This window comes from Hevea brasiliensis, chromosome 14, assembly GCF_030052815.1.
Source record: "Hevea brasiliensis isolate MT/VB/25A 57/8 chromosome 14, ASM3005281v1, whole genome shotgun sequence".
Taxonomy (NCBI): domain Eukaryota; kingdom Viridiplantae; phylum Streptophyta; class Magnoliopsida; order Malpighiales; family Euphorbiaceae; genus Hevea; species Hevea brasiliensis.
In genome coordinates, this window is record NC_079506.1 from 78,424,746 (window position 1) to 78,448,949 (window position 24,204).

The 24,204-nt window shown below is 35.8% G+C and overlaps 2 protein-coding genes across 4 annotated transcripts; both read left to right on the forward strand.

Moving 5' to 3' along the window:
• The first annotated feature begins 6,100 nt into the window (after positions 1-6,100).
• On the forward strand, positions 6,101-10,414 carry LOC131173000 (uncharacterized). The gene is made up of 4 exons (XM_058134641.1): positions 6,101-7,263; positions 7,370-7,582; positions 7,780-8,550; positions 10,288-10,414. The coding sequence occupies exons 1-4, from the start codon at positions 6,101-6,103 to the stop codon at positions 10,412-10,414; spliced, it is 2,274 nt and encodes a 757-aa protein (XP_057990624.1).
• Positions 9,864-15,424, forward strand: LOC110666500 (uncharacterized). 3 transcript variants are annotated; one of them, XM_021827000.2, is made up of 6 exons: positions 9,927-10,000; positions 10,288-10,479; positions 11,114-11,286; positions 12,339-13,224; positions 14,576-14,745; positions 14,850-15,424. In XM_021827000.2, the coding sequence occupies exons 3-6, from the start codon at positions 11,120-11,122 to the stop codon at positions 14,956-14,958; spliced, it is 1,332 nt and encodes a 443-aa protein (XP_021682692.2). In that variant the 5' UTR covers positions 9,927-10,000; positions 10,288-10,479; positions 11,114-11,119; the 3' UTR covers positions 14,959-15,424. The 3 variants fall into 3 exon arrangements, with proteins under 3 accessions (XP_021682693.2, XP_021682692.2, XP_021682691.2); XM_021827001.2 differs by lacking the exon at positions 10,288-10,479 and having other exon boundaries at positions 9,864-10,000; XM_021826999.2 differs by lacking the exon at positions 9,927-10,000 and having other exon boundaries at positions 10,044-10,479.
• The last annotated feature ends 8,780 nt before the right edge of the window (positions 15,425-24,204 follow it).

Consider the following 24,204-nt stretch of genomic DNA (forward strand, 5'->3'; position numbering starts at 1 on the left):
ATGAAGAGAGTAGAAAGTAAAAAAGGTACCACTGGCATGCCAAATTATTATTTCCCAGTGAAATTGATTTTACTTAATTTTAAATGTGTCAAAAACATGTATGGCCTTTTCTCATGTGTGAACTTGATTGCGGGCATTCCAGGGACACGTATAATCCCAATGTGAGATAAATGTGGGCCAGATTAACTTCTAAAATAGAATAATTGGAGGGAAAGAAAGGACTTGATTTTTCCCTTGGGTTCCCTAACTCCACTAGGATGCATTTCGTTAGGATCCCTACTCGTTTAACTTTTGTGAAAATGAAAGAGAACTTGATCACTTGAGAACACTTGAAATGAGGCTTGTGCATTGAAAAGTAAAATTGTGCTTGAAAAGTAAATTGATCATTACCAAAAATGTAAAGATTGCATTGGAAAAGTAAATTGAGTGCTTTGCAGGAAATGAAATTAAATTTGTGCATTGGAAAAGTAAATTGATTGCTTTGTAGAAAAGTAAATTAATCACTTGGAAAAGTAAATTTGTGTATGAAAATTAAATGATCACTTTGAGAAAATTAAATCATTACTAGAAAGTAAATTGTGCATTGAAAATTAAATGGGCAGATTGCTTGAAAAGAAACATGGATAAGAAAGCTGTAGATTGCTTTATAAATCGAAAATATTGCTTACAGAAATCAAAATATGTGCAAAGAAAATGTAAATTATTAACTTAAATTGCAAATGAAAGGCTTGAATTAAAACTGAATGCTAGACTAAAGAGTAAAAGATTGCTTGAAAATATAAAGAGATTGTTGAACTAAAGAAAATTTAAGCTAAAACATTGTGTCTGTTAGGTATTGATTAATTGGTTGTTAGCCCCTTGCTTTTGCCCATCACGTCAACTTATAGAGAAGCTTTGCTTTGTGGCCAATTTATTGGTTGCCACCTTCTCCACCACTAGCACATTTCTCTCACCACTACTCCACTTCCCATAACCGCTTGTAACTACCCACAATTCTCATAACCACCAACTCACACTACCTCTTCCACTTGCCCACTTGCCTACTATTCCAATTCCATGCTCATCCTTTAGTAGATATTTTTAAACATTGAATAAATAACACATACTTATATGGGTAATTGATGAGGATCATCATGGAGCACCACCACCCTTCAAAGGGGCAATCACTAGGGCAAGAGCTAAGCAACTTCAAAGCATGCTCATGGACCATAAAAGGATTTTTGGCTTAGGAGGGGAGCTGCATAAGGAAGGCCTAGCTTGCTTGCTCCAAGAATCTAAGTGGATCACCATGTGCCAAGCTGGAGCTTCCATTTCCACGTCACCAGCCGCGTCAGATTCCATTGCCACGTCACTAGCCACATCACCAGCCACTTTGGACATGCCTCATGCCACCTTAGAGTCCATTTGGTAGCCACCTAGGTGTTTGTAGGGTTCACGCCATGTGGAGGGAGCTCATTGGTTCATTTGAATTAAAGAGAGCTACTTTTTGACTAAGTGGCCCCCAATATTCTGCCATAAAGAGGGATTAATTGCTGCCACCTTCTGCCCTTTTGCAATTAATGCTGCTGTCATCTTTTGTCTTCATAATTAATACACTTACTATTCTTATTAGGATAGCCAACATGGCATAATTATTTGTAACTTTTGTTTTAATAACTTTAGCTTGTGTTTCTATAACCCTAGGTTTATAGGGAAGAGAATACCATCTTCTTCCTTCAGTTTTCATTTTCTGCTATAGATGAGAGCCTCCCTTAGAGAGAATTTGAGTTTTCTTTCTTGCTAGTTTCTAGAAGAACTAGAACTTAGGCAACTTGATCACTTGCCTATTTTACTTGATGATCAATGTAATCTCCCACAAGTTGGGTTATTGTGTTGACACTTGATCTGTTCCTCTTTGAAATATATATTATGGTGATTCTTTTTCCATAGAGATTGCATCTTATTTTGTTCAAAGAAAACTTATTTTGGTGTTAATGATCCTTGGGTTCCATTAGAGGTCTGCATCCTTAGGCAATGTTCATTTGGGTGCTTATCATATTGGTATCAGAGCATTAGGGCATCAAATCAAGTAAGTATCCTTCATTCTTTATATTCCTTAAGTTGATTTTTCTGTTTGGTTTAAGCTTCTATGGCATTCTGCCAAAGAAGACATTTCTAGGGTTTTTATTTTTCTTTATCTTCCATGCTTTTCATTTCTGTTTCTAATACTTGCTGCTAAAATCTTCATCTAGGGTTTTAGAGAAATTTCTTTAAATCCGTTTTTGATTCCAGTTTTGTCTTAGGGTTTAATCTATATTCCAGCTTATACCATCTTTGTGCAAGCTAATTTCTTTGAACTCTTGCATAATATCAAGCATGTTGAGCCTACTGTAGTAATTTTGATTTATGAGAGATTGATGAATTGATGACTGAAATTGGGAATTGACATGATTAGTAACTGATAGCAATGCAATTTTGATGATATATCTACTGCACTATTGGAGTTTGTGATGTTTGTGCTGGAAATTGTGATTTCTTACCATTGTTGAATTGGGGGAAATTATAGAAACGTGGGGTTAAAGTTTGAATTTGGTTTTGAAATTTCACCAGAATCATTTGGGTATAATTATTGTGCTTCCTACCAAATTTGGGGTGAAAATACCACTGTTTGCCTATTGAACCAAATTTTACGGAGAAACTGGACTATTTTTAGTTCACATATCAAACCAACCCATAAAACTTTGAAAATTTACAGGTTTTTATACCTCATTTCACTAGTTCCTGTGTCAATTTTCGGAGTTTTTTGACATTGTTTGCCTACCAAACTAAAATTTTACGATAGACCTGATCAAATTTAGTTGGCATAAGAAACCAATCCAGAAAACTCTGAAAATTTATAGGTTATTTATACCCCATTTCAGTAGTTACCATGTCAATTTTGGGGGTCGTTTGACACTGTTCTCTTACTGAACCAAAATTTTGTGGCAAACCTGATCAAATTTAGTTTATATAGTAAACCCCCTCAAAAGCTCCTGAAATTTTACCAGTAGTTAGTCTGTATTGGGTTTCCAATGTATACCAAATTTCATATCAAAATATTGTCGTTTGTATGGTGAACCAAAATTGGAGCATATTTTTGGTAAATTATGTGAACTGTTGGTATCTGTGCTGCATTGATTATGAAATTTGATATTTGAGCTTGATATCATTTCATTAGGTTATCTTCATTCCAGTTTACTAACTCTTCATTTGGTGTCTATATCTTATTTTGACCCTAGTGTCACATTGCTTGTTCTTGTGTCACGTCTTATTCCTTATCGTTCTTGATCATTAAGTTTAAAATTTATGAGTTTTAGAATTGCCATTGGTATCTTAGTTCCAAGGGAACCAAGCAAGAAGAAGTGAGTGGTAAAAGGCTCGAGGGTGTGAGTGCATTAGAGGGTAAAAGCCATCTATTTGTGTGAAACACCTAGAGAGGGTTAGCCATTTCCTACTAACTTGTTTTCTTGTAGCTCAAAATCATGTCAAATGAAATTGGTAGTAGTGGGGAAAGAGTCCTAGTTGATGAAGCTATGTATAGGGACGCCATGGCTGCACAATTTGAGAGGTTGACCTTGGGCATGAATACATTGAGGGATGACATGAATAGGATTTTGGAGGAGATGAGAAGGGATAGGGAAGAGAGAGCAAGGGGTAGAGATGATGCTAGGGACATAAGGCAAGAAGTGAGAATATAGGGGAACCAAGAGTGGAGAACCTTGAGGGTGAAGTGCATATTGAGGAAGAGTTTAAGGAAGAGATAGAAAAAGAATTTGAGGTTGGGAACTACAACTATGGTGGTAGGGGTTATAGACCACCTAGGGGCAGGGGAGCTAGAGGTAGAAGAGGAGGTAGGTTGCCTAGATTTTGGGATTATAGATATGGTGATTATGGATATGGAGGCCCAGAAGAGAGGGTAGACACTAATATGGGTAGTATTAAGATGAAAATTCCTCCCTTTCATGGGAAGGAGAATTCGGATGCTTACATGGAATGGGAAAGGCAAGTTGAGCTAATTTTTTAGTGTCATAACTATAGTGAAGAAAAGAAGGTGAAGCTTACAGCCGTAGAGTTTAAGGAGTATGTTATAGTGTGGTGGGACCAGTTGATGGTTAGGAGAAGGACTTTAGGTCTTAGACCCATTACTTCTTGGGAGGCTATGAAAGAAGCAATGAGGGAGAGATTTGTTCCCCAACACTACTTTAGGGAACTCTACCAAAGGTTGCAAAGGATGACATAAGGAGGGAAGAGTGTAGAGGAGTACTATAAGGCAATGGAGATAGCCTTAGCAAGGGCACAATTAGATGAACCTCCAGAGGCTACTATGGCACGTTTCCTAGCTGGTCTTAACATGGAGATTGCACATGTTGTTGAGTTGCACTCTTACACTAATTTGACTGAGTTGGTGCACATAGCCATTAAAATAGAAAAACAATTGAAAATGAAGAGAGCTTTGAAGTATGGTAGTGGTGTCCATTCAGCTCCAAAGGCCCCTTGGAAACCAAATATAGATAAGACTTCTAAGGGTGAGAAAGAAATGTCTAAGTTTAGGAAAGAAGAGTGGAAGGGGAAAGAAAAGGTAGAAAGTAAAGATAAGGAGAAGGAGGGTACTGCTACTACTAGGACTAAAGATGTGAAGTGTTTCAAGTGTTTGGGATACGGGCATTATGCTTCCTAATGTTCTAACAAGAGACTCATGGTGATTAGGGAAGATGGGGAGGTAGAGAGTGAGGAAGAAAATGAGGTCGAACCTTTGATGTTAGTTGAGGGGAATGAAAATGAAGAGGGTGTGCACGTTAAAGAGCCCTCCGATGGGTATGACTTTGTATTGGTTACCATGAGGACCTTGAGTGCTCAACCTATTGCGGGTAGTGATGAGTTGCAAAGGGAAAACATCTTTCATACTAGGTGTGTGGTGAAGGAGAAGTTGTGCAGCATGATTATAGATGGGGGTAATTGTTGCAATGTGGCTAGTTCCTTACTTGTGGAGAAATTAGGATTGCCTACCCTTAAGCATCCTAAACCTTATGGGTTAAAATGGCTAAATGATTGCAACAAAGTGAAGGTAACTAAGCAAGTAGTGGTGCCTTTCACTATAGGGAGCTACCATGATGAGGTCTTATGTGATGTAGTGCCCATGATAGCTACACATATCTTGCTAGGTAGGCCTTGGCAGTATGATAAGTATGTGATTCATGATAGGAGGAAGAATCACTACAATTTGAAGAAAGATGGCTACACAAATGCCTTGGTGCCCTTGTTACCATCACAAGCACATGAGGACCAAATGAGAATATTGAGGGCTGTTAAGGAGAGAAAAGAGAGTTGGAGAGAAAAATTAAGAGAGGCCGAGCACAAGAGTGAAGAAAGTAAAGAAAAGAGTGATGGGAAAGAGAAAAAGAAAGAAGTGAAAGAAAAGAAAGTGAGTGTAATGGAAAAGGGAGAGGGCTCGGGACAAAAGGAGAGAAGAGAGCAAAAGATGAGCTTGTATGTTGGGGGAAGGGAGTTGAGAGGAGCTTTGAGGGGTGGGATGCCATTGTACATTCTCATGTATAGGGAGAATTATTTCAAAGTTTCTGACCTTGACCCCAATCTTCCTTCTTCTGTTGTGTCTCTTTTACAGGAATACCAGGATGTGTTTTCGAATGAGATACCTTCGGATTTACCACCTATTAGGGGTATTGAACACCAAATAGATTTCATTCCTAGTGCTCAAATTCCTAATAGACCAGCCTATAGGAGTAGTCCAGTTGAGACTAAGGAGCTTCAGAGACAGGTAGATGAGCTTTTGGCTAAGGGACATGTCCATGAGAGCATGAGTCCTTGTGCAGTTCCTGTTTTGCTTGTGCCAAAGAAGGATGGAACATATAGGATGTGCGTGGATTGTAGAGCTGTGAATAAAATCACTGTAAAGTATCGCCACCCTATTCCTAGATTGGATGATTTGTTGGATGAATTGCATGGTTCTTGCTTTTTTAGTAAGATTGATTTGAAGAGTGGTTACCATCAAATTAGAATGAGAGTTGGTGATGAATGGAAAACTGCCTTCAAAACAAAATATGGCTTATATGAGTGGCTAGTGATGCCTTTTGGTCTCTCTAATGCCCCTAGTACTTTCATGAGGCTTATGAATCATGTTTTGAGAGCTTTTATTGGACAGTTTGTTGTTGTCTACTTTGATGATATTCTTGTCTATAGCAAAAACATTGATGATTATTTGCATCATTTGAAACTTGTGTTTGATGTGTTGAGAAAAGAAAAATTATATGCAAATGTGAAAAAGTGTTCTTTTTGCTTAGAAAGAATTGTGTTTTTGGGATTTGTTGTGAGTAGCAAAGGTGTTGAAGTAGATGATGAAAAGGTTAAGGCAATTAGAGATTGGCCAACACCTAAAAATGCATCTGAAGTTAGGAGTTTTCATGGATTAGCAAGTTTTTATAGGAGATTTGTACCTAACTTTAGTACATTGGCTGCTCCATTAAATGAACATGTCAAAAAGAATGTGACATTTGTTTGGGGTAAAGAACATGAACATGCATTTGCCATGCTTAAAGAAAAATTGTGTTCTGCACCTTTATTAATTTTGCCTAATTTTGACAAGACATTTGAGATTGAATGTGATGCATCAGGAGTAGGGATTGGAGCTGTTCTCATGCAAGAGAAACGTCCAATTGCTTACTTTAGTGAAAAGTTGCATGGTGCCACATTGAATTATTCTACATATGACAAAGAATTGTATGCATTAGTTAGGGCATTAGAGACATGGCAACATTATCTATGGCCTAAGGAATTTGTCGTACATTCTGATCATGAGTCTTTGAAGTATATCAAAAGCCAACATAAGTTGAGTAGGAGACATGCTAAATGGGTAGAATTTATAGAGTCTTTTCCTTATGTTGTGAAATATAAGCAGGGCAAAGAGAATGTGGTAGCTGATGCACTCTCCCGCAGGTATAATCTTCTTACTACTCTTGATTCTAAATTATTGGGATTTGAGTATGTTAAAGAATTATATGAGCATGATGATGACTTTGCTGCCATATTCCATGCATGTGAGAAATCTGTATTCCAAAAGTACTTTAGGCATGATGGATATTTGTTTAAAGAAAATAGATTGTGTGTGCCTAAAAGTTCTTTGAGGGAATTGCTTGTAAATGAGAGTCATAGTGGAGGCTTTATGGGGCATTTTGGTGCTGCCAAAACACTAGATGTCCTTAGGGAGCATTTCTTTTGGCCCCACATGAGAAAAGATGTTGAGAGACTATGTGCTAGATGTGAGACTTGCAAGAGAGCAAAGTCTAAGGTGATGCCTCATGGGCTATACACACCCTTACCCATGCCTAAGCATCCTTGGGTTGATTTGTCCATGGACTTTGTCTTGGGATTGCCTAGGTCACAAAGGGGTCATGATTCAATTTTTGTTGTTGTGGATAGGTTTTCAAAAATGGCTCATTTTATCCCATGTCACAAAAATAATGATGCTACATATGTTGCTAATCTATTCTTTAGAGAGGTTGTTAGGTTACATGGTACCTAGAACCATTGTGAGTGATAGGGATGTCAAGTTCTTGAGTCATTTTTAGAAGGTTCTTTGGGAAAATTGGGAACTAAGCTATTTTTCTCTACTACTTGCTATCCCCAAACTAATGGCCAAATAAAAGTAGTGAATAGGACCTTAGTCACACTTTTGAGAGCCTTAGTGAAACAAAATTTAAAGTCTTGGGAGGAATGCATACCATACATAGAATTTGCATATAATAGGGTTGTGTATTCAACTAATGGATACTCTCCTTTTGAGCTTGTTTATGGTTTTAATCCACTTACTCCCTTGGATTTGTTACCATTGCCTATTGATCATGTAGCTTCATTGGATGGTGAGAAAAAGGCTGAAATGGTTAAAAAGATGCATGAACAAGCTAGGTTGCATCTAGAAAAGAAAAATGAGCAATATGCATCTCATGCTAATAAGGGACGAAAGCCTATGATTTTTGAACCTGGTGACTTGGTATGGATTCATTTGAGAAAGGAAAGGTTTCCTAACCAAAGGAAATCTAAGTTGCATCCTAGAAGTGATGGCCGTTTTCAAGTGCTTGAAAGAATTAACAATAATGCTTATAAGACAGAATTGCCTAGTGATTATGGTGTTAGTAATACTTTTAATGTAACTGATCTTACTCCTTTCCTTGGTGTAGAAAAAAATTCGAGGATGAATTCTTTTCAAGTGGGAGAGGATGATGAGGATCATCATGGAACACTACCACCCTTCAAAGGGGCAATCACTAGGGCGAGAGATAAGCAATTTCAAAGCATGCTCATGGACCATAAAAGTATTTTTGGCTTAGGAGGGGAGCTGCAAAAGGAAGGCCTAGCTTGCTTGCTCCAAGAATCTAAGTGGATTACCATGTGCCAAGCTAGAGCTTCCATTGCCACGTCACCAGCCACTTCAGATTCCATTACCACGTCACTAGCCACATCATCAGCCACTTTGGACATGCCTCATGCCACCTTGGAGTCCACTTGGCAGCCACTTAGGTGTTTGTAGGGTTCACGCCACGTGGAGAGAGCTCATTGGTTCATTTGAATTAAAGAGAGCTACTTTTTGACCATGTGGGCCCCAATATTCTACCATAAAGAGGGATTAATTGTTGCCACCTTCTGCCCTTTTGTAATTAATGCTGCTGTCATCTTTTGTCTTTATAATTAATACACTTACTATTCTTATTAGGATAGCCAACATGGCACAATTATTTGTAACTTTTGTTTTAACAATTTTAGCTTGTGTTTCTGTAACCCTAGGTTTATAAGGAAGAGAATACCATCTTCTTCCTTCAGTTTTCATTTTCTGCTGTAGATGAGAGCCTCCCTTAGAGAGAGTTTGAGTTTTCTTTCTTGCTAGTTTCTGGAAGAACTAGAACTTAGGCAACTTGATTACTTGCCTATTTTACTTGATGATCAATGTAATCTCACACAAGTTAGGTTATTGTGTTGACACTTGATCTGTTCCTCTTTGAAATATATATTATGGTGCTTCTTTTTCCATAGAAATTGCAACTTATTTTGTTCAAAGAAAAACTTTTTTTGGTGTTGATGATCTTTGGGTTCCATTAGAGGTCTGCATCCTTAGGCAATGTTCATTTGGGTGCTTATCAGTAATTATTTAATTAGTCTGGCTTTATAAAGTTAATGCATACTGACTGTTGGTCTTATGACAGCTTAAGCTATGAATTCGATCACATTAAATTGATAATTTAATTTAATATTTCAGAGTCATTAATTGACTGGGGTCAAAATATTAAAAATAAATTATGGTGTAAACAATATTTTTACTAATATATCATATAATATAGAGGTAGGTTGAATTTTTTCAAGTGCATGATCTGGCCTCCTTATTAAGATGGGTTTGAGAAAGATATTATCAGTTTTGATATGAGTTTAGGTTTATGAAATAATATTTATATTAAATTTGAATTTACTATGTTGATTGCTCGTTATTCAAATTATTTATATAAATAATTAATGAAATATAAAATATATTTTTTATAATATTAAAGATAAATTTTTAAATAATGTATTTTAAATAAATAGTTTTAAATATTTTATAAAATTATAAAATTTTTAAATATAAATTATTAATAAAAATAATTTTTATTAAGATTATTAATTAAAATATATATTTAAACGGGTTTAGTATTATTTTAGCCATAATAATTGAATTTGAGATCTACTTAAATAGTTTGAAATAATTTTTAATCGAAAATAAAATTCAGTATTATAAATATTTATTGGGCTTTCACAAAAACCGGGTGAGTCCATGTGGATCATCACAATCAATCAACACAGAGTGTTTTCATTATGAGTAAAAAGGCTGCCCAGTTTGGGCCCAAATTTGGAAATTTTCGTGGTTTTACACTCTGCTCTGTTTAGGGTTTTAAATCGAATCTAGAACCCATGGAAACCAAATTTCTCTCTCCTAAGCTCCCAGGTAACATATCACTCTACAAGTGCATGTTCTTGCTTCTTCTGCCATCCATTTCTTTATTATTTTTTTGTAATTTTCTTTGTAAATGCAATAACTTTTTGCTGAAATTCAATCCTTCAGCAACCCAACCATCAGATTGCTTTTATTTTGACTTTTTTTGTTTATTTATGTGTTTTGGCCTTTTGGGTTGACAGGAGTTTTTTTCCTTTAGTGTTCTTAGAATGTTTTTCTTGAATTGGATTTAATTACTTTGCCACTGAATTTCTGCTTTCATTTTGGACTAATTTCAGTGTTTTTCCACCTCTTCTATATGGGATTATCTGTGTTGGTGGGTTGGATATTGGAGGGTTGGACGTGTGCTCTTTGATTTCAGAGAGGAAGAAAGTGGAATGTGAAGAGAAGTTTGAACTTTCATGATTAGGGCATGGCAAATTAGAAATTTATACACAATTGGGTTTGCTGCAGTTATTTACCTCTGAGATGTATGTTCTTGTGTTTGGGATTGGAACCACAAACATATTTGAGATGACATCAAAATTTGAAATTAATTTCCTTTCACATGTTTTGATTCAACTGTAGATGGGGAAAATTCTCTCTATCTGTATCGTCTATCTCTCTCTTCCGAGCACCCATGCATGTGCACTTTCACTCACATTGAAATGGGTCTTGTCCTCTAAAATTTAAGAATTACTTTTTTTTTTGAGTACCTGATGTTTTAAGTGCACCAGATATGTTTTATAATTTGCCCTCTCGTCCCTTTTTTTTTTTGATTTATAAATGTATCCTTTGTATTTATTTTTTGGCTGAACTTGTGCTGCTAGTGTACCCCAGACATGTTGCTTACTTAAATTTCTGGTAGAGATATACCGGCTTTCTCTTTCTTATACTTTATTTGTCTTTTTCTTTCTAAAAGATCTTGGGCAGCATGGATTTTTTTTTTCCTTTGCAATTTCACATTATTTCTTGATGTTAGGTACACACGTTTTTTTTTTTTTTTTGTCCATCAAAAATGTATGATTTGGAACTGAGAACAATTATGTAATTTTTAAATACTTAGAATCGTCTAATGGAGAGTCTGTGGTAATAATATTCTGATTTTCATCCTTTAATATGTAGGTGTACATGCTGAAAGCTGGTGTACGATTTGGCATCATGCATTCTATAAATTGTGGCTGGGTAGGCCGCCACACATATGCCTTAGCAAAGAGCAGTGAGTCTGGAGGGAGGAAGTCTCGTATTCGGCGGTCAAAGAAGGAGAGAAAGGAAATGGTTGAATCCTTTATAAAGAAGTAATTTGCATAATGGTTCCCCTTTGGTGAAATTCTTCCTGTTAAATTAATTCTTTATGGTCCAAAAATAATCACTGTTGCAATTGATCTCATCCCTCCTAGTTTTAATATAAAAAAACGTCAATGCAAACTTCTCATGCATACTTGGGATACATGAAGCTGCTCACATGTGTAAATGTGAAAATGTATGCACCCACGGACCTTGAAGTTGAAGATAGATTCTAATCATTTAGAAAATAAGCTAGGTGCATGTTTGAAGCAGTGTAGCGAAAAGGGCAAAAAGAGTAAAACCGTAGCGACAAATAGGAAAGTGCTTTTACACATGCTAAGCTAAGCACATTTAGTGAAGCAAGGGCCTTTTGCGCTTAAAGCGCAAAAAAAATAAAAAAAAAATTAAAGGAGCCTTGACTTTAAGGCCAATGTGGAAGATGTTGAGACTGATTTAGATGAAGATTTTGATAGAAATGGATCTTATTTTGGAGATCATGATGAAAGTGTTAAAAACTTTTGAATGTTCGATAATTTCTTAAGGGTTTAAATTTTATATAAAGGATTGTATTTACTTTGTATGTTATATTATTAGTTAATTTTTTAAATAATTTTGCACTTTCTTCAATGAAGTGAGCACGTTTTTTGCACTTTGCACTTCAAGCAATGGGTTGATGTATTGCTTTGAGTGCACCTTATGCTTTTAACTAAGCTGGTTTGAAGGAAGGAGGTTTTATTAGGTATTTGGTTCATTTTTCTTGATCAGCAAAGATAGAATTTTATAGGATATAAAGGGGTCTCCATTGATAAACAATGTTGAAATCATTTACAAGACATTCTAAGAGTCTATGACAATTTGTATATAGTAGGCTTTAGGTTCATATCATAAGCTTTAGCCAGCAACACAAATGACAGCTAATAGCTTTACAATGTTACAATTAGGATATTTTCATTGTTTAGATTAGTCCTTTTACCTATTAACTTTTCTCTACTAACCTTTGCCAAGTTATATGAGTAGGAATATGCAACTTGGATATATCATTCATTCAGCAAATGTTTTGCAGGCACCAGAGCTTAAACAATGGGAATTTCCCCTCTCTAAATCTTACACACAAGGAAGTTGGTGGGTCTTTCTACACAGTAAGAGAGATTGTTAGAGAAATAATCCAAGAAAATAGGGTGCTGGGTCCTGCTAAGGATTTGCCAGAGGAACAGAATACTGATCAGTTATTGGTGAAATACCCATTGGGCACAATTTCCATAGAACCTGAAGCTTCTCTGCCTATTTCACCGAATGGAAGTCCTTTTGCATCTGATCAGTATCAGAATACAAGTGAAGAACCTGACTTAATTCCTGATGGGCTTAATGCTGAACCTGAACAGCAGGTGTTTAACAAGGAGCAAATCATTAATGGGAATCATATAAGTGTAACAAATAAAGAATGTGATGAAATAAAAGTTGCAAAGACTCAAGTAAGTGAAGCACTGGAAACAAAGAAAGGTATGGAAAAGGTGGCTGCATCTAGGACTAAAGTGATTCAGATGGCAGATGTAATTGTAGAAACATTTCCATTACAGCCTGTCACTCAGCCTTCTAATAACTTGGATGGAAAGTCTGGTGAATTAAGGGATTTGAATGGAACTGTAGTAGAAAAAGATGTTGAAAAGGTGCCCTCGGGACCAGGATATGTTGATTCTAAAATAGATGGAATGAATTTGTCAAGCAATTCCTGTTTGGTGGATGATAAAGAAGTAGAAGACCTAGCAGGTCCACTGTTTGAAGGAGACTCCAGTTCTGTGGATGAGAAAGCCATTAAAACTGTAGAAGATCTGCCATTAGAAAGCTCAAATTTGTTTGCTACCAAAGATGGCATTGTGCGTGATACTCAGGTTGACATAGATGTAGAAGTGAAATCATCACGTAATGATGAGGCAATTACCGAAACGAAGGTGAGATTTTTTTTTCTTTTCTTGGAGTTTGTGTTAGGGCTTCTGTTGGATGAATGCTTTGCAAAATATAAATGTTTAGCTCATCTTTTTTTACATAAGTCAGTATCAGCAGCACAATTTGTTACATCATGCATAAAAAAGATTTAAAGCATAGGAATTATTGTTTATTAGTATGAAAAAAAAATACGGAATATGAAGCAAAAAAATAGGTGAATGGTGAACCTAGTTATTTAGAACAAACGTGGAGGTCAATTGGGTTGGGGCGGATCAACATGGTAGTCAATGGCATATGGGTTCCAAATGAAGTATTAGTCGTGTTTGGTAAAAGAAAAAAAAATCGTGGTTTTTATAGTTAGTTAATAATATTTGTGAAACATTAGAAACTCGTGTTACTGTTCATGTATTTAATAATTGTAGTGCAATATATGATGCAACAGGGTTCTAAATAGAAAAAAAAGAACAGGAATTACATGCTATCAACAAGGCTGTGGCGTAGGATTATTTTTCTCAGTTGCCTCTTCTTTTTTCTTATCTTCAAAGAATTGCCGTGGGTTTCAAAATAGCCCATGTTAAATATTAAGCTTTATTATCTTGGACTCCTGTCAATTATTCACTCTCTTTCCCCCTCCCGTTATTTTCCTTTTTACTTTGCTGAACGCATAATTTACCTGTAGAACCATGCAATGGACTTCTCATGCTGACTATTAATGTACGTATTGATGGATATGGAACACTTGGACAACATGGTTCACTGGTTTGGTTGCCTTTATGCTAAGAATTAATGCCCATACATTGTTCAAATTTTGTGGTTTTTTAAAGATGAAAGCCGAATAGACTACATAGTTTATCAATTTAGAGGGGGAGGATGTTACAGCTGGACACAAGTGCTAGGGACCAAGGTTTGTTGTTGAGTTTCCATGACCAACGACTTAGCATTGTGTTGTGTCCATATGCAGTCCTCAACACTCATGTATTTGGTGAATGCTTCTTTTAATCATGTCGGTTCCCATTGTCATGGCTGTATTAACTTACTGCAATTGGAGCAATTGGGCACCAAAAGGACTCTAAGTTCTTGCAATCTGCAACTGCTCAGCTATTATTTCTTCTCTTGTGCATTCAAGCTTTTGAAATGATGCAAGATGCAGGAAATAGGTTGTATGAATAAAAAATCTGACTACACATGATTTAATGTGCCTGGGTTGAATTCTGCCACTGATTATTTACTTGGATGAAACTGTAAACTTGACTCAAAAAATGAAAAGCATAATCTATAGTTTCATTTGAAAATATGTGGGGATGGAAAAATTGGGCTTGGAACTAATATTAAACTACTGCTGATGTGTTTCTGCAGGTTGTAAATGCATCAAATGGCACCCAAACCGCAACTCTAAATCGTACGTATGCTAGTACCAATAGCAGTGAGCCAATAACCCAAAAAGAAGTTACTGGAAATAAAGCTGATGTTCAACATAGTGGCAACTCTCAGAAAGGGAACAATCCAACATTAGACAGAATAAATATGTAAGTTTATACGGTAACTGCACCTTCAAACTTGCTGCTTTGATCTTCAATCTTCCTAGATATTTTAGGTTCACTTATTAGTCTTTCTCTTGGATTTTGGGCAGTAAATCATGGGAAGGGGCATCTAAAAATCCTGCAGAATCAGAAACTAACCCAGTGTTGGCTATTTTTAAATCGTTCATAGCTGCGTTTAAGAAATTTTGGTCTGAATAAAGTTTTGGTGTGTTTGTCTACAAGAGTGGATGAATTCTGCATTTGCCAAGAGTAATGTATGAACGCTCCCTATTCTTAATGTCACTTTTTTCCCCCTCATACACAATCTAATATCATATCGAAGGGAATTTTCACATTTGATGATGGAAAGGCTTGCATGCTAGAAGGATATCTGAATATGAGATATAAGAGTGATTGCAGTTTCTAGGCAGTGGCAGCTGCTGGGGGAACCCTGCTTTATGTATATATAGACTGCCTTATCAGATTGTTCATGGTTGCCGCGAAGACATCTTTTTCTACTAATCTTTTTGGTCATCAACCATGGTAGAGCTGGTTCTTGTGTGTCTGCTTGTAAAGTCTACAGATTAATAGTTTACCGTTCTAAATGGAGGTGGCTTCTGTGTTCAATATGCTTCATTGTCATCTTTAATATTTTTATTATTAAGAAGTTCAAACTTGATCAGTATCTTTTAAGGTATGGAACTCCAGAAGTATTGTTTTTAAGGGCTTTGATTGAGAGTTAAACACAAGACACCGTAGTCCTAGGGACAACTATAGTGCTAGTGAGTTAAAATTCATTGGTTATTCAGCTAGTGTTATTTCCCATTTTGTGCGATGAACCTAAATATATAGATAGGTTATAGTAGGCTTAGCTTATAAGGAAACACGTGTATGGAAATCACGAAAATTTCAATAATAGAAGACTTCATTTAGCTGTCCATGATACAAAATTTCAATTTTGATTTTGACAAAGAATATGGAAATCATATTTAGCTGTCAATAATAGAAAATATTTTTAATTCAAAAAATTAGAAGATTTTCATATTTTTTTATAATAAAAAAATCATTATAAAATATATTTAAAATTTTTAATGTACTATTTATTTATTGTATAATTATATGATTTTTATTTTTATAAATAAATATTTCTTAAATAATTATTTAATTTTATTTCAGTCAAGGTATGGTTCCTAAACATTGCAGTCATATTCTATCAACATTAGATATTTGATTACATTGAGGGGGATAAACATATAAAGGAAGAAGTTGTTCTCGTAAGCTGAGATCCCCAAGTCATCTCATATAAAGGTATCTATGTTTTGATATTGTTTACATGTTCTATTTAAAAATGATAAATGGGTCAATTGTTGAATATAATGTGAACTGTATGGAGATATTTAGTCAAAATATAATTCATCAGATATAAATGTTCTAATTGTTCTTGCTGAGTGAGGATTAAATCCTTGTAAAAAAATTGGAGTAAGATTCGCAAATAAGATTTAATTTTTTTCAATTAATCAATAACAGTAGAACATATACATGTATCATTGTCTAAATTGGAACAATGAGATGAAGGGATTAAATTACAATGGGACTGGTCACTGAAAGGTTTTATCAAACTACTAATATTTCTAATATTTGGATGATGATGATACATTATTAGATTTCAATTTTAATCTATAAATATAAATGTAGAGGTGATAATAAATTAATTAAAGAATTAATTTATTTAATCCATAATGATAATTATATTTATTATCAATAGATAAGATCCAAATGGATCACATAAATAAAGATTATATGGAAGAAATTAAAATGGAGAATATTAGGACTTGACTGGAATAAAATAGCTTCAGAGACCTAATGACTAAAGCATATTTTTATAGGAAGTGCTTTAGGTCCTTATAGTTAAGCAGGAACTCAATTCTAAACTTCCAAGAGTTATAAAGATTAATTTATGATCTAATTTCTAAAAAGCCAACTAGTAATTAATTAATTTAAAGGGTTAAATTAATAATTACAAGAAAAAGTGTTCTCCAATAACTGTGCACAGCTCTGATTATAATAAATTAATTTTCATTTGTCAATTGATGACGATCAACCAACGTAAGACACAATCATCTCTCCCATGATAGGGATCCTTGTAATATAAATGTTGGGGCATGCTCACCTAAGCTTGTGCTACGTCAGTAAGAAAGGGTTTTCAACGTATCACTGCAATGTGTAATAGAGCTGAATAGCGAAAAATAATATATAGTTAATTTTAATTAATTTGAGATTAAAATTTAATTATTATGTATTCTTGTCTTTAAAATTCTTCCATATCATTACATTAATATATTAGGCAATGTCATGGACGTGAAGGGTTGCAAATGGAAGCTAAAATTACATTGTGACTGAAGGTGACATCTATTCTCGTTATTGAGAATCTCTCTCTACCATCTTTCTCTTTGTCTCTTTCTTAGGTGTGCTCTTCGTAAGTTTAAAATGGCTTAGTGGAGTGGTGGTGGATTTATAGCTTTACAAAGTGGACAAAGTTGGGCAGTAGGATGATCAACAACATTAGGAAGATGGTGTCAACGACGCGTTGTTTCTACATTAAGGCAAGCGGCACGTCGAAAACAAGAAGCGCTCTAATGCGTTTCCGCGGCGTTTTTGTGCTAGCCTAGTCCATTTGTTGGGCCTGTCATGCTATTGGGGCTGGGATTGTTCAAGGGTCTAATTTTATTTTTTCATTTTCTGAATTTTTTAAACTTTAAAAATTCATCAAATATTTTACAAATTTCGAAAAAAATATGAAACTTGTCATAAATATCGCAACCCAACCTATGGGCCGGACCGGCACTAGGACCTGGGCTAGCCTAAAGCTCCCGAGACCCGTTGTAAGCCTAACTATTCCTCAACCCAATCCTAAGGCCCATATTGAGCCCAATTTCAAGAAATCAACCGGACAGAGTCTGACCATATCATGGACCATCCAACGGAGAGTTTTTAACTCATCCGACTTATAAGCACAATATACAAATAACAATTTGGGGAGCTCAGCTCACCATCCACATACTCATAATGTTATAAAATCAAATGGCAGCTCAACTCTCTCATCAAATCCAATCATACATACATCTAATAAATTTACAAATCCAACACGACATTATATTACAGACCCAATTCAAATAAAATACTTCTAACACATACAGAGTTTTAGAAATTAGTAAAATTAAACAAAACATAACAGATATTAATAGATACCCTGCGAAGGAGAAAGACAGGTTAGAACTCAATAAGAAATCTCATGTATTCTGAAAAAATAGATGAACAGGAGTGAACGTTTGACTCAAAGAATAAAATACCGATTTTAAATATAATTTCTATAGCTATTTAAAACTAGTGCATCCTAAATGGTGGAATACAACACTTTCATAGTTTTCATATAAATCACATCATAAACAATAAAAAGGTAATTTGGAGCACTCACATACTCATATAATATTCAAACAATATATATATGGGAGCTGATCCTCTATACAGCTCTCTCAATCCAACCTCTGCCAGCGAGTACATCTCAAGCATAATTTTCTCTTAATAAACCAAATGCGAGAGCCAGCGAGATCATCTCGGGTCGTGCCTACTCTGACTTATCCATAAAAGGATCGGGTCCCAGCGAGTCAAGCTCCAGCCGTGTCTACTCGTCCTATCCATATCCAATATCACATACCACACACACGCCAACACACGCACATTGCTCCAAATTATCATAAAACAACATCCATAACATTTCATCAAATAAAGATGCAATATAAAACGTGCATAGTATTTAACTACATAAATATATATTTATAAAGTGATGCATAGACATACCTTAACATATAATAATATTAAAGTTATAATTAAAATTAATATTTTACTCACAGACGTAAACCAAGGTCACTATGGTGGCTGAGTGGAGGAGCCAAAGAGGAAGGCTGTCCCGGCTCATCTGACAATTACATTATAATTATTTAATATAATTGATTCAATATAAGCTTAAAAAGAATCAAAGACACCCTAAGTTGTGCTGAAAATTCGGCAGAGTTCCCCTTATATCTAGAACCTATCCATCATGCAAAAGGGTTTTGTAACACCCCTGATTTTTTATATATTATTATTGGGCTTCGTGTAGGTATCCTCAATTCGCGGAAATTCGACAGTTGTCCGGATCTGTGAATTTCCGGCGAATGCACCCACTCTGGAAAAGTCTCCGAATTGGATCGAGGTTTTGGCTACCCCACCATTGTCAGGCATCCCGAGCACATTCCCGAAGTCAGAATCGGCAAAGGTAAACCCGAACCTTGCTTTTTCATAATTTTCTAGTGCTTAAATAGGATTAAAAATCCATAAAATATTCGTGGTAGCTTAGAACATTACGATTCTTTTTGCAATAGCTTAGTAATATTTCTAAGGACCGCGGGTCAGAGTTTTATAATTTTTAGAGCTTATTTGAGCAGTTTTTGCAAAAATGATCAATTATAAGGACTAAATTGAAATTTTACATATTGTGATGAATGATTGATTTGATGGGCCCAGGAGGGGCTGTGTGATGTGATTGAGTTGTGGATATATGGATTGTGGATATAGAAGTGTGTTTTGAGCCCTTTTGCAGGTTGGGTAGATCCTAGGTATAGGGGAGACTCTGCCGGATTTTCGGCACGACTTAGGACGTATTGGGTCTTTTCTTGATTTGTATTGGGTTATTTGTATTAAATAATTGTAATATAATTGTCAGGTGAGCGATGACCTTCTTCCTCCGCCACCGCCATGATGATTGCCGCAGTCAAGTGAGTAAAATATTAATTTTAATTGTAATTTCGATATTATTATATGTTCAAGCATGCCCATGCATCAGTATATGCAAATATTTATGTAGTTAAACTCTAGGCACGATTTATGTTGCATTCATAACTGTTAGCGTGCCATGGATGTTGTTGTAGAAATTTGGAGCAGTGTGCGTGCGTTGGCGTGCGTGTGATGTGGTGTGGACTATGGATAGGACGGGTAGACACGGCTTGAGATCTTCGCTGGGACCCGGTCCTTCGGGGTAGACACGGCTTGAGTTCTTCGCTGGGACCCCGATTTGGTTATTAAGTGGAAGTCCGAGCTAAGTTCTTCGCTGGCACCAGGTTGGATTTAAGAGAGCTGTATAGGGGATCAGCTCCCACATATTATGATTGATGTTACAGGGTGCGTGAGTGCTTCAAATTACCTTTTTGTTGCTATGATGTGAAAATATGATTGCTGTTGCATTTCACTCCACAGGTTGCATTAGTTCTAGATAGTTATAGAGATTATGGTTAAAATTGATATTTTACTCTCTGAGTCGAACGCTCACTCCTGTTCAATATTTTTTCTCAGGCTACAGGAGGATTTTATTGTGGTTAACCTGCTTTTCTCCTTCGCAGGTTGTTTATCAATAGTTTTGTAATTTTATTTACTCCTAGAATTTCCGCATGTATTAGAAATATTTAAATGATTCGGGTCTGTAATATAAATTGTCATGTGGACCTGTAAAATTATATGCATGTTTGATGGATTGGATGAGGGAGCTGAGCTCCCATTTATTTTAATGCCGATATGAGTATGTGGAGGGTGAGCTGAGCTCCCCAATTGATGATATATTTTGTTTACAGGTCGGGTGAGTCAAAAACTCCCCGTTGAAAGGTCCACTTTATGGCCGAACTCTGTCCGATTGGTTTCTTGAAATTTGGCCCAAATGGGCCTTAGAGTTGGGTTAATGAACAGTTAGGCTTACTACGGACCTCGGGGGCTTTAAGCTGGCCCAGGTCCTAGTGCCGGTCCAGCCCATAGGTTGGGTCGTGACAAATGTGGTATCAGAGCTTAGGCTCCAGATTCATAGGGAAAAATTATCTAAGTGTTGGGAAGAGTCTACTAGGAGTCACATGCGGAGTATAGGATTACATTCGTCTTTTCCTGTAATTCTTTATTTCTAGATTCTACGTTATACCTCGGGAAATATAAGATTACCTCAGTTAGTGTCTTGATTTTCGTGGAGTACACAGAAATGTGAAATAGAGTTAGTAGACATGTGAGGTCTATCATGAGGATACGTATTCCAAGAAATGTTATATTTTTGTCAGTATGGGTTTAAATGGTGTGCCCATTTCGTGTAAGGCACGAGTACATAAAAGTGGGTCTTAAAAGTACAGTTGCCCTAGATAAGGATGAGGATACCACTACTGGCAGTCATCAGTAGATGACCCAGTCATAATAAGTTTGTGATAGGAAGATTCAGGAGAGATAAGAAATTAGGAGACCTAGTCTGTCAGGACGTATCGTAGTAACTATACAATGTTCTCGATGTCTGCTCTGTAAGCTGCAGATTATAGTACCGACATGAGATTATTGTGTAGAGCTGCGTACTTCCCTGTAGTGCTTATGATGAGGATGTTTGCAGGCAGTCTCTGTTTTGGTACAGTAATACCATAACAGAGTTCTATATCTGCAGAGGAGTTGGGAACTCCTAGTTAGGGGTCTAGAGTTAGAATATTGAGAGGTCACAGTGGGGTGATAACTAGAGTCAGTGACTCAGTTACCCTAGCATGAGCTAGAGTTACAATAAGAATTGCCATCAGACCAGAGGTTTCGGATTAGTTGCAAAGTAAAGGTGACACCTATAGAGTGAGATTATCTAGTATTCAGTATGGAATTTTGGATGGTTTTTGCAGTATGACAAACATTTGGTTAGAACTTAGTGAGAATAGTATACCTTGTGTGTATCAGTATGAAATAAAGTACAACCCTACTACCTAGGGAAAGTCGAAACTATGAATTGATGATTCACAGAGCTATAATATGATAGGAGAGTCATTAATTTGACATGGTTTTGGGCAAGGTGGTAAATGTAGTATCTTTGTTGCAGCAAGTTAGGGTATAGTCCTATCTTTTCAGAAGGGATCGAAAGTTATTACTAATAATGGTGACCAACAAAATAGTGCCCTAGATGGGACTGTAGAGTGTGGTAGAGAGAAGTTGGCTCAGGTATCCTGCGGAGAATGCAAGTTCTATTATAGGAATCATATATAATCAGATCACGATGGATGTAAATCCTTTGAATTGGATGACGGGTTTGGGTGCCCGGAACCTTAAGTTTTGGCTAATTGAGTAAACATGGATAATAATAATAATAACAAATAAATAAAATTACTACAGAATCAGTTCTCGAGGTGGTAAGGGTATTATGTAAGCTAAAGGATAAGAATAGAGATCATACAATAAAAGTATGACTGTAATTTGCTGAGTTCCTTTCTAATTTCAAATTATTCAAAACAATAGTATAATCTAATTATAATAGTGTTAAGAGTAATAAATTAGCGAAGATAAATCACAGAAGGCCAATGGATAAAGAAAGTGCAGAATGAAAGTTTGGACAATTGATTGCAGATGCAATATAATCTAAATGCTAGTGAAAGTACTAGCTAGAGTGGTCAAAGGACCAAATCTGAGTAGCACAGACATATGATAACGCGATAGAGACTCTGAAAGATATAGTTAGCAAGTACAACTATTATGTTAGGAAGAAGAATGGAACCAAGGATAGAATAGTCAAGTTCTATTTTGGGTAAGACAAAGGAAATAAATGAAAGGACAACCTAAAGAGCGCATAATAAAAGGAACAAAGTTAAGATATAGGATAGGCTAAGTGTTATTCTTGGCAAGGAGAATGACAAGGATGGAAAACCCAAAATGGGACCACATTAGTGAGAAAAGTGATGGAGGTATGGAATACAATAATAATGAGTAAATGTTAGAAGGTGTGCGATGGTATTGCGGACTACCTAAATAGGTAGAGAAAGAGAAGTTAGTAAGCGATAAGTTGAATAAAAGTCACTAAGGGATCAAATAGGTATGATGAGAGGAAAAGAATGATAGATAATGACACATAGATTTTAGGTTAGACTTTTGAGATAGTGAGAAGGTAGTTAGAGGTTCGTTATGAATGTCAGCAAACATTTTTAGTGTGATCAATGAATCACTTTGCGATGACGCAATAACGACAGCAACAATGAGGGGTAGAATAAAAAGTGACAAGTATGTATGGTAATAAATAACTAGAAATTTTAAGGATAAAATTAATGACCATAGATATGTGTGTAATTAGTGTTTGAAGAATCTATTAGCGAGAGAAATCTTTCAGATTCAACAAGGGTTAAGGGCACAATATAAACGATGATAGATATGAATCATAGGTCGAGTATAAGTAAAGTTAATAAATTATATAATATTATGTCAGGAAGGACGATGGTATTGTATAGGGTTCATGCAGATAATACCTTATAGGTATAGCACAATTGTGCTAGGAGATGATGAAATTTGAAGAGAAAAACTAATAAACAAAGGTTAAACAAAAATATATGGACAAACGGTCCGAGATGAATATAGAGGATATTTTTCTTTCTTTTCAAGTTTAGCTCGTGTTTTTTTATTCGAGCGTTATATAAGGAGGCGAGGCAAGGAGACCTAGTTATTTGAGATTTTGATAGGCACCAATTCATATACAATTTCGATATGAGAATGACAAGTAAGTGCATACCTAGTGTTAAGTATGAAAGGACGATCGAGTAATGACAAGAGTTAAATTGAGTTAGCTACTAAGGCTTGCATTTGTTTTAAACTATGAGCTAGATGAAGTACTATTTATGGATGAGTTTCAATAGATGAAATTGTTCTTTGATGGGTAATCTGAGGTTGAAGTTTAGAAAGCTATGGGCGTATATATGATTATATTAAGGAGAATGAACACGTGAAGTATCTTGTTTGGAATTAAGGCATGACACATATTTCCTACAGTAGTGTTAGTTCGGATGGAACTTATAGTTTATGGGGCTCATATTCATCCAGATAAGCAATTTCCTACTAAAGGCTGGTAGGGAATGATAATGTTCGATAGTTAAGTTGGAAAAAGGGGGTACAAAAAATTATCTATGGGTAATTATAAGTGTTACATAAGGTGAAGAATGTCTTTGGTAGGAGTAAATCATAGGGTTAGAATTCTCGAAGTAATGAAACTAGTAATCAAGATAAGACTAAGAAATAAAAAGAAAGTTAAAGTTGATGATGGGATAGACATCTTTGAAGGAAAAGGTGTAAGGATGAGATAGGACTAAAATTAAGGAATAAGTACAGCAGGTTGAAAAGATACCAACAATACCAAAAATAGGAAAAGGGAAGTGGATAAGATCCAAAGGACAGGAAGAGAGCTCGATAGAGTCAGTTATAATGATGAGGATAAGGAGTGTCTAACCACTGTCCCTGTGTTAACACTACCTATGAGTAGTGAAGGATACACCGTGTACTGTGACGCCTTCAGAGTTGGCCTAGGGTGTGTTTTGATGCGGAATGGAAAAGTAGTGGCTTATGCTTCAAGGCAGTTGAAGAGGCATGAGCAGAACTATCCCACCCATGATTTGGAAA